General features: G+C 40.6%; 2 protein-coding genes across 2 annotated transcripts; both read right to left on the bottom strand.

Annotated features, from left to right (window-relative positions):
* Nucleotides 1–1,951: 1,951 nt before the first annotated feature.
* LOC120067501 (probable H/ACA ribonucleoprotein complex subunit 4) lies at nt 1,952–2,377 on the bottom strand. The gene has a single exon (XM_039019051.1). The coding sequence runs from the start codon at nt 2,375–2,377 to the stop codon at nt 1,952–1,954; it is 426 nt and encodes a 141-aa protein (XP_038874979.1).
* Nucleotides 2,378–4,085: 1,708 nt separating this feature from the next.
* Nucleotides 4,086–4,919, bottom strand: LOC120067500 (putative uncharacterized protein DDB_G0279653). The gene has a single exon (XM_039019050.1). The coding sequence runs from the start codon at nt 4,917–4,919 to the stop codon at nt 4,086–4,088; it is 834 nt and encodes a 277-aa protein (XP_038874978.1).
* Nucleotides 4,920–11,164: the final 6,245 nt, after the last annotated feature.

Genomic DNA, 11,164 nt, shown 5'->3' with positions numbered 1-11,164 from the left:
GAGCTTCAGCTTCGAGAATCGAAAGAATTCTCTACTCGGAGACGCACCTCTCGGCCTTGTCTCGACATTCTCTCATATTTACTCAGTAAGTCGCTTCAGACCAGCCTCTCTGCCATTTGTCTTTGGTTCAGGTGGATCGTGAAGATATTGCGTTGAATGTTGATCAGCACCTGCCGTGTCATCGCAATACTGCGTTGAACTTCTGTGTGGCTCTCTTGTAACTCCGTTATTCGTTGGCAGAAGAATTCTTGTTGATGAGAGAGAAGAGAATGCATGTCTACTAGTTCAGCAGCAAAGGTTGGGGTGGAGGGATGCCCCTGCGATGTTTCACCATCAACGGTTTGGGGTTGAACAGAAGTGCCTTCACCCAAATCGTGTGGGTCGTCAACATCCGGCGATGGAGGAGAAAAATGCGGTGGAGATGGGAGGGATGAAGATGCTGCTGGAAATGCATTGGGTGAATCGGAAGCGAGGAGGAGATTTGTGAAGTGTTTAGGGAATGGGGAAAGGGGTTCAGCTGGTGGGCTTGAAGGGCGAATAACTAAAGGTAAGGGGTTCAAGGGTACTTGATCTTGCGGTGATTGCTCTTGGACTTTTTCCTTGCCTTTGTCAACTTTGCGCTGCTTCTTGGGTTTCGGCTGCTGTAACGCATTCAAATTGATAATAGGCTTTTTAAGTGGAAGCTCGGGGCAGTGAGGGGAGTCTTTGAGAAGCATTCTCAAGATCTTGGTGTTCATGAGACCATAGACTTCTGCCATTGGCTTCTCTTCAATACTTACACCCACTGAGAGGCATAACCTCGAAACTATCCAAGGAAAGAAATACTGGCCTCTCACACGCCCCATAAAGCCTCGAATTTGCTTTACGATCAGTTGGCCCACATCGATCGGAATACCTCGTGCTATGCAGTATACGGCCATCACTCGATCCCTCGAAACTTTTTTGTCATGCGATGTAGGGATGAGTCTCTTTTTCACCAAGTACACCCAAAGGCGCGCTTTCGAAAGCAGTTTGTTGGACGCAAGGGTTTTGATGCCTTTGAAAGATACCGACCACTAAGTGCCCGGTTGCGTTAATATTCTCAGCTTATCTTCCATCTGTTCTTCTATGGGATCATCAATAATTTTGTTACCCGGCGCATTTGGGATGTCCTTCATTTGATATAACTCATTGATGTCTCTTGTGCTGAAAGGCACTGTCTCCCCATTCATGATCACCGCATCTTTGGTGCCATGAAGTCATCCATTGTAGAAAGATCTCACTACCATTGAGATTATGATGGATGGGCAATGGCAGAATGTTTTCCACCCGTGCTCTAGCACAACACTTGTAATTAAATCTGGTAGTGGCGTTGATGCAGGAAAGAACCCCATTTCCATCATCATGTCATCATTCTCCTTTTTCTTTGATGGGCGTCCTTTAGTCAATGCAGGCTCACTGCTTTCAACTTTCTCTTTGCCCTTGTCTTTTTCCAACACAAGGTGGGACCTTTGTCTTTGTTTCTGTTCCCGTTCCTTGCGGTGATCTTCTTCTTCCCTTCTCCATTCCGCAACTTCTTTTCTTTTAGTCTCTCTAATGCGCTACACATTTTCTTTGCACCGTTTCTCCTTCTCTTCCTTCTTCTTCTTTTCTTCCTCTTCTTCTTCTCTCATTTCTCTTTCAAATTGCTTCGAGGCCAGCAATATGCGTTGTTCATCCTCGAGCCTTTTTCTCTCTTCTTCTGCCAAAATTGCGTTGTTACGGTGCGCTTCTTCATCATGTAGTTTTCTTTTTAAATTGCCTTTTGCGATGATTTGTTGTGCTCATAACATCTTTTCTTGTTTTTCTTCTTCCTCTCTTTTTCTCCTTTCCTTCTCTTCTACTACACTTTGCAAAAATTGTGGGTCGCTTGTTGACCCTTGCAACACATTCTCCTTGGACATCGCATTAGAGAGGTGATGTCTAGATCCTCTCAGTCTTTAGTCGCAACCGTTCTGATATGCGTTGATGCCTCTTGAGGTTGCGCTGATTCTCTTTCTTGTGTTGACACCCCCTCTTCCACCCTTGTGATGGTGGATTCTCCGTCGACATCCGGGCTTGATGCCCTCTTCCTCTTTTCTTCCTTCTTCAGGCACTTCTCTTCTCGCCTGCACTCCATCTTTTCACTCGACTTCTTTTCTTTCTTCTCCTTCTTTTCCTTCTTTGGTCGAGCTTCTTCATCTTCGTCTGCCCGCTTGCCCTTGCTATTTACTTTCTTCTTCCCTTCAGCCGTTTCCGGCAGCTTCTTCGCTTCCACCTCCTCTAAAGCAATCCTGATGGGTCCCTCATAGGATTCTGTTTGGACAGTTTCCTTAGGATTCGAAATGGCCAGGGCGCTTTTTCGCGAAGCTTCCACCATCTCCTCTTCCAAAGGCAAGGGCTAATTAACAACTCCAGCTTTAGGTAGCCCTCCCTCCTTTTCCATATTGCTCAGGATGATTCCAAACACTTCTCTGTCATCTCTTTTCTTCTTCTCGCTTTCTGAAGACAGTGCTGGGAGTGGGGCACTCTCCGTGCTCGGCCCCTCTTAGATTTGGTTGGTTTGGCTACAACAGGTTTTTGCCGAGGCTTTCCGATGATTCTTTGGATGGGTTTCGGCTGGCTGGCGAGGCGGCGGCTTGCTGCAAGGAATGCCGCCTCTCTTGCGGTGGCTTGGGCTAAGGAAGGTGATGAAGGTAAGGAAGATGAATGGGAAGATTGATCGGCCATGGCTGTGGTGAGTAAAAGAGTTGGGAAAGTTCTTAGCACTTAGGAAAAAAGTTCGAAGGTTTAGGTATGCAGAGGATTCACTAGGGTTTCGTTTTCGTAAAAGGTTCAAATAGACATCCTAAGATGGAGGAGGAGGGAATTTATAGTTGGGCCTTGATGGGCTCAACGCAAATTCTGCGTGGCAGGCTTCGAGGTACTCAAAAAGCCTGTCGTCGCGCTCCTCACATTTATTAATTAGCAGAGAAGGGTGTCATTTCATCTACTAAGTCATCATTTCCTTGGAAGCCTAAACGATTAGACTACTCTCTTTGCAAAAAGAATTTATCTTTTGTGTTTTATTCGGATGGATGCAAGGTTAAGATTAATGCAATGCATCCATTAACGCAAATGCATATTTGCAGACGACGGGCAACAACGTATGTAATAGCGCAACACACCCTTCAACTCAACGCATTTCTGGAGGATGGGCGCATGGTATTTCTACTAGATCAACACTACCTCGACATAGTGCATTTTTGCTAAGGATGGGCGCAAAATACATACGCGTGCACCACACCACTCAGTGCAATGCATTTATGAAAGATGGATGCAAAGTGTATCTCGTCAGCGCAAGTTGCACCCATCATCGCAATGTATACCGGATGTTTATTATTATTTTTAATTCATCAACAATGCAAGTCGATTAGACTTTGCAGTGTTCATTTTATTTTTTATTCAGTCATTCACAGAAATTTTAAGAATAACGCAACTAATGCAAAAATGTAAGGAAATGGAAACAACGCAATTGAATTAAATTGAAAGTAAGTTCATAAAGCAATCAAGGCTATTTCTAGTAAATAGTAAAAAACGCAATGTAGAAAACAGTAAATGAAAGCTGTAAAGAAAGCAATTAAACATAGATTTTAGAGATGTGGATTGAAAGACAAATTTTCTCACGATTACCGCAATCCTACCCCTGCAGGCGGTCAAGCTTGCCTGTGCAATGTCATCAAGGGCATTGTTCCTTCCCATGGTTACTTTGGCCCCCTTAGTTGTGATTCCCTCCCCAACCGAAGTTAGGGTGATTCCGCCAACCTGGATTGTAAGTGTTGCTGTAAGTGTTGTTTTGGATAGCANAAAGCAATTAAACATAGATTTTAGAGATGTGGATTGAAAGACAAATTTTCTCACGATTACCACAATCCATACCCCTGCAGGCGGTCAAGCTTGCCTGCGCAATGTCATCAAGGACATTGTTCCTTCCTATGAGATCTCGGGGCTTCTGAGTTACTTGGCAGCGTTCCCGATGTTCTGTTATGAAGCTCGACTGCCAATTGCCCAACTTGGATCTCCAAGTTTCTTATTGAAGACGCCTGTAACTAAATGACTGCGTCATATTTCTCAATATAATGCTTCAGTAGGGACTCAAATGATGATAAATTCACAGAGGTGTTCGATGAGAACGGTTGGTTATGCGGTTGCATTTGATGACTCTGATTCTGATTCTGGTGAAAAGATGAAGGATTTCCTCGATTCCTTGAATTGTTGTTCTGATGATTACTTTGGCACCCTTGGTTGTGATTCCCTCCCCAATCGAAGTTAGGGTGATTCCGCCAACCTGGATTGTAAGTGTTGCTGTAAGGGTTGTTTTGGATAGCAAACACTGACTGCGGGTTCGATGGACACATCTCTGCAGCATGGCCCCCTCCGTATTGGACGCAATTTATTGCGGCCAATTGCACGGGTGCATTGGGTTGCGCTGAACTTTGAGAGAGGGCACCTTGATTAATTGCCATCGTTTGTAGGAGAGAGGTCACCGCGGCCATTTGTGCGGCCAAAGTTGTCATTGTATCTGCTGGTACAATGGCGTTGTCATTTCTTCTTCTCTTGGGGTCTCTTCCCCCATACCCGTCATCCACCCAGTCATCTGTGTTTCGCGAAATGCGATCAAGGATGACCTTGGCTTCCGTGTAGGTCTTATCCATGAATCCTCCCACTGCAGAGGCGTCAGCAACAGCTTGCGTTGATCGATTCAGGCTGTTATAAAATGTTTCCATCAGAACGCAATTGAGAATACCGATATGCGGAAAATTTTTCACTAATCTTCTAAAATGCACCCAAGCGGTGCTTAGAGTCTCATTATCAATCTGTTCGAAATTCAGCACGTTCTTTTGTCTCCTTGCGTTGACTGCTGGAGGGAAGAATTTCTTCATGAACCGTTCCATCAACTGGTCCTATGACGTGATTGCTTTTGGCTCCAACGAATGAGCCCACCTCTTTGCCTCATCCCTCAGTGTGTATAGGAAGAGGTAAAGTCCAATTCCTTCAGGGGTGACGCCAGGGATGGAGAAAGTTTTGCACATCTCCACAAAGCTAGTCAGATGGGCATGTGGGTCTTCACCTTGTAGACCTCCAAATTGCCCCGCATTTTGTATCATCTGGAGCATAACCGGCTTTATTTCAAATCGTGTATTCTCCTCAACCATTGGTCGTGAAATCCCGGGCAGGAAGTTGTAAAGATTCGGTGCCACATAGTTCCTCATGGGGATATTGCGGTCAGCAGCAAGAAAGACAGGATCTCGCGCTGGCCTATTTGCCCCTTGATTTCCTTCGAGCCTCTCGTTATTGTTTGCCATATTTACTCTTTTTCGCTTGATTCTGTTCTGGCTTTCCCTAGCACAAAAAGTACGCTCGATCTCTGGGTCAGCTTTAAATTCTGGATCAGTTTCGGTACTCATAAACCGCCAGCTTGCTCTTCAAGATCTGGATAGTAGAGATCTGTCCTACAAAATACCACAAAAGTATTCAACACTAACCATTACCAATCCTCGGAAACGACACCATAAACTTGTAAGGATATAAATGGAGTGTTATGTTGTGTTATGTTTTGTATCGCTTATACACACTACTGATGGATGAATGTAATACAAGCTCATGTGGCCATAAACTTATAATGGTGAAAATGGCATGCTATCTTTATCTATAAATTAATGATGTGCTATATGCGCTCAAGTGCTTTGCGATAAAGATAATTTTATGCGATACTACGTTCCAAGTATATGCTTGATAATGATATGCTCGTAGTATGCGATGAAGTAGTGCGTGTCATAAGTTTCCTTGCGTTGAAACCAAGTATAATTCCAACACAAGTTTCTCAGAGTGATCCGAGGTTGAACACGGGTATTGTTGTTGTTAATGCGATATTTATGTGATACATGCTACCGGTTTTAATAATGAATAAAGAATTTTGGTTTGTACAGAAATGTAAATTGCGTTGAAGTAAAAATGCATTGATAAAATAAAAATGCGTTGTAAAGTAAAAATGCGTTGATAAAGTAAATTCCGAAACTACTATGATACATGATACATGGTATAAGATACATGATACTGGGGTCGAGGACTAACTGTGAAGTTGTACAAAAGTGTCGATGAATGTTATGGCAAGTCTTATGAATGAGGCAGAAAGAGAAAGAGTAAAAAGTAAAAAAACATCGCAAGTTTGTTAATCATGTTAAGGACGCAACTAAGGTTCCGCTTTCCCTTAGCGTACACCTCTTAGTGATCGGCCACGTTCCCATATGTCTATGGTGAAACAGAGATGAACGTGATGAACGCAAGGTTATTTCCATCTCTGGAAATACTTCTTGCTTTAGTTAATGTATTCTTTCAAACTTCTCTCGATAGGTGGAATAACATCTTCACTTCTGCTCTCACAGGTGAAGATGCCGTCAAACATGCTTTAGCAAAACTTAATTAATTCCTTGATACAAATTAACTCACTCACTTAATTCTCGCTTTTTACCCTGAGGATTAAGAACACATCATGGAGAAAATGGATGATAAATGTATGGAAAGAGACAGAGAGATGATAACGATGACGATGATGACATTTAATTCTAAAATTAAGCATTTGATACAGGTTTGTGAATGAGGGATTAAAGAAGATGAATATAAGAGATGAATTAGAAAATAGAAAACAAATATAGAAAGAGTGTCAACATCTTCACACAGATCCCGATCGGAGACTTGTGCTTGCCAGCGTGTGGATGTGGTGGAGAGGAAAGCTTCCCCCTCAGGCTTGCTTTCCCGGTAGAATTGACCCTTGCACAGAGCTTCAGCTTCGAGAATCGGAAGAATTCTCTGCTCGGAGACTCACCTCTCGGCCTGTCTCTTATACACATCTAGATGTGTATAAGAGACAGCATGCAAACTGGATACATTGTTGGTTTTTTTCTTCGAGCCATGAACGCATGCAGTGACCTATTTCCTACAAAACAGAGACTAAAACATTCTATTTCGCCATCGCAATGGTGTTAGTGGGTGTGTTTATGACATTTCATAATTTTCATATTTCGTAGCCAATTTTTATACTATCGACGCAACTTTCCTCTCTTTATGCCACAATATCTAAATAAACCAGCATAAATAACTTGTATTTCTACAAGTATCAACTATCCCCGGAATAACTCTTATTCCTATTGTCTCTGGAATAACTCTTATTCCTATAGTCGTTTAGTTATCGTTTTTGGTCAAGATCTTTACTAACAACTTAGTAATTCTTGTAAATGTGACCTGCCAGTTTCAGATTCTATAGGACGGTATGAATTTGCCTCCGAAATAGAAGACAACATCCAAAACGGAACTATAAGAACTTATTCATTTTACTGAAGCCTGTGTTGTTCCGAATCCTATGTTACAACCCTTCGAGGGGATAGCCATCGCTAAACGACTAGCAAAGGGCTGCCTAAAGCAAACTAGCAAGTGTAACATAGGAATCTCACGGTTCAGACTAATGGAGGAGACCATAGTATATATCGACACATATCCTTCACCCACTTACTATGAACTACTTCCTCCATTTACCTTGATATTGACTCATACAAAACACTTTCTGAAGGGAGGTCACTCCCAGGGTGAAACGAAGTGTCATATGAATCACATGGTGTAAACTATGTGGAGACGTGGTAGTTAAAATCTATTTATCGTATAATAGACTTATATTTGAACAACTTCCTCTTATTCACCAGAATCTAGATTTAAGCTAAAAAATACTTTCCGAAGTGAGGTCACTCCCAGGGTGACATGAAGTACCGCTTAAATCTGGATTGTGAACTCTTAGAGACGTGAGAGCTAAAAATAACGTATCGTATATGTTATTAAGCTCTCACTTAAGTTTTCTAATAACTCTATCATATAGAAGTTATTAAACTGCCACTGAAGTGTTCTATTTTGGGTAGATTTATTCTTAGGTTCTTTTCGGCTAATAAAACAACCCTAAGTCTATGTGGTTTATCCAAGTATAACTCTAATAATTGGATTTCTTATGATGTCTAGGTGATAAACCATTTTATTATCTCACATCACTCACGTATGGTCATAAAACCGGTTACCAACGCTCAATTAATTCGGCCATAATCCCTAGGTAGGAGGTGTTCCATAAATTGTCAACTTAAGAACCCCCAGCCTTATACAGGATTATATACTCGTTGAGTTTGCAACCTAGGTTTTATAGGTTTTAACAATTAAAACAAGTGGTCAACCTACGTGAGCATGCAACTGTTGTTTATGGATTTTAAATGTCTAACCCAATTTTATAGAAAACTTATAAAACTTTAGACATGCTATTCATCCATAACATACTTGAGGCATTCAAATTTAATATAACATTTATATTAAATACAAGAAACCCTAACATGCATACTATATATTATAACAATTATAACATACTTTCAATGCATGTTACATGCTTCCTATGGTAGGATTTTAAATCTAAATGGCGTACTATATGCACATACAAGATTTATTTAATTATAACATACATCAAATGCATAAATAATTAAACACAAACTGATATAGTTCTAGTTTTGGCAAAAAAAAGCAAACAAAAGCCTAACTATTACAAAACAACTTCCAAACCACTCCCGAACAGCTCGAACCGCTCCAAAATGAACTCAAGTAGCTTGAATCGGACCTGAACCGTCTGAACAAGACCAGCCAAGAACCATTCGAAGCTGAACCGGACCAGACCACAAGAGAGCTGATCGAACCAACATCCTTTGCACATGTTCAACATCTCGCTAAGTCTCATCGTTTAGCAATGACGACCATCGTTTAGCATTTTGCCAAATCATTTAGTAAATGCTTGATTGTTTAGCACGCGAAAAGGTAAATGATCGTCTAATGTTATTGCATAGCATTCAAGCATCGCCCAGCTACCGCGCAAAGGTTTGCGATCGTGTAGTGCTATCGCATAGCAACTCAACGCATCGCTTAGCTACCGCATAAAGGTAAACGATCGCATAGTGCTATCATATAGCAACTTAATGCATCGTTTAGCTCCCAATCAAAGATAAGCGATCATTTAGCTCCATTGTATAGAACATCATCGCATCGTTCAGCATCGTAAGGAAAAAATTTGTTTAGTTCCATCGCATAGAAACTTCAACGCATCGCTTAGCACTTCGTCTATACGATCGCTTAGCTCTGCTTCTAAATGATTGCTCAGCGCTATCACGTAGCACTTCATAGCATCACTTAGAGCGCATCGTTGCTAAACAATCGTATAGTACCATCGTATAGTAAATTCAACGTATCGTTTAGTTCCTATGCCAAAACTAAACGATCGCTTAAGGCTATCGTATAGTAAATTCAACGCATCGTTTAGCTCCTGTAGGTACACGATCATCTAGCGTTCAACATCACAACGACCAATGCCCATTACTATACGATCGTCTAGCTTTTCTTCACATCGTGTAGCTTTTGGAGCTAGACGATCGTTTAGCAACTGGCAACGACGATAAGAATAGAGGCTAATTTTCTCTGCAACTGCAACTCGGCCTCTTCGCTTGTTTCTTCGATTTACAGCTTAATTTCAACTCTAATGATCCAAATAAATTACAGACTCTTGGAAACACATTAAAGCTCATCAAGCAAGAGCCAATTACAAATTTAAATGAGAAATTAAAGAGAATTAAACAGCCAAATCTTAGAAAACCATATCAGTGCATCAGTTTCATATATCTCATATAAAACACCCACCAAACCAAAATTAAACCAAATTGAATGCTTATTTGATTCTCTGATACCAATTATAGGATTGTATCAATGGCAGCAGAAGCACAAGGATCATCTAAGCATTCAAATTCACTAATTTTGGCATAATATTGCATGCTTCTGCAGAAAATTGGTTTCAAGACATACCTCTTGTAGAACTTCTTCAAAGCTCCATCTCCAGCTGTTATCTTCTCCATATCTTGTTGTAGACCACCTCAAGATCTTCCCCACTATTCTCTTGGTGCTCTAGATTGATCTGTGGGACTCAAAACAAGCTGGAATCAAGGGATGAAGGAGAATAGCTCACTGCAGCAACCTTGTTGAAGAACCATTCTTCAAACCAAATTTTCTCTCAAAATTCAGTAGATTGCATGCCCGATTTTCACTCCAGTCTTCTCATTATATTGTAGATCAACATGCAAAGAGAAGAGTTGCATGAGTTGCAGCTCATGCTTAGAGAAGACAAGGCAAATGGTTGCTTCATGTGTGAGCTACTTCAAAGATGGATAATGGAAAAACCCATTTTTCCATTTGTGTTTTAGTTTTCTTTTCCTTTTTCAATTTTATCTAAAAATCAAATTTTTATTTAAAAATCTATTTGATTTTAAAAATGAAAATTTTATTAATTATTAAATAAAACTTAAATTAATTTAATATAAAATATTAAATTAATTTTACACATATTCATCTTTATATATTTAAATCATATTTAATATATAAATTCTCCTATTCTGTTTAATTCTAAAATTAAACATAATTATGTCTCATATAATTACTAATTCTCTTAATTCTAATTTGAACATTTCAAATTAACTTATCACGCTATTCTAGAGCTAATCCGTTACAAGCTAGTAAGGGAACCTCGCGGAACTATAGATCATGGGCTCCAACGATCCGAGATTAATTGGCTAAACTCATTAGACCAAATTAATCCTCATTCGTTAACTGGGTCATTCCTCTAAAGTCCATAGTTGCACTCCCCTCACTATAGATAATATTATGTTCACATAATTTAAACCATAATCTGCAAGTTGACCCTTCACAGATTGTTCGTAATAATGGCTGGGTCAAATATCTGTTTTACCCCCGAGATTACATCTTATTCCTCAGTCCTACTGATCCTCTAATTAACACTGGTTTATGATCCAATCACCAAACCAAACTCTCTCAGCCCAGTGAGAGGGTGGGGCCCCTTGTTCAAGACCTGGATTCAGTACTTGAGAGAACAACCTTTCTTCTATCCCTAAATCAGGTAGGCGTGAACTTCGTCTTGCACCTTATGTCCCCAACTATCTATCCTATCTTACCCCTAAAATGAGAATCTTATTGAGCCAGCGTTGTTGAGCCAACCTTCAACTATGAAAATCTAAGGACAATCCCGAATAAACAAGAGTTCATAGTTAGC

The sequence above is a fragment of the Benincasa hispida genome, chromosome 12 (genome assembly GCF_009727055.1).
Source record: "Benincasa hispida cultivar B227 chromosome 12, ASM972705v1, whole genome shotgun sequence".
Lineage (NCBI taxonomy): Eukaryota > Viridiplantae > Streptophyta > Magnoliopsida > Cucurbitales > Cucurbitaceae > Benincasa > Benincasa hispida.
The sequence above is the reverse complement of the archived record's forward strand: the minus strand, read 5'-3'. Positions and strand labels throughout refer to the sequence as shown.

Excerpts from the sequence above, each read along its gene's own strand:
- LOC120067500 (XM_039019050.1), bottom strand. The coding sequence starts at position 4,919 with ATGAAGAAATTCTTCCCTCCAGCAGTCAACGCAAGGAGACAAAAGAAC.
- LOC120067501 (XM_039019051.1), bottom strand. The coding sequence starts at position 2,377 with ATGGTGGAAGCTTCGCGAAAAAGCGCCCTGGCCATTTCGAATCCTAAG.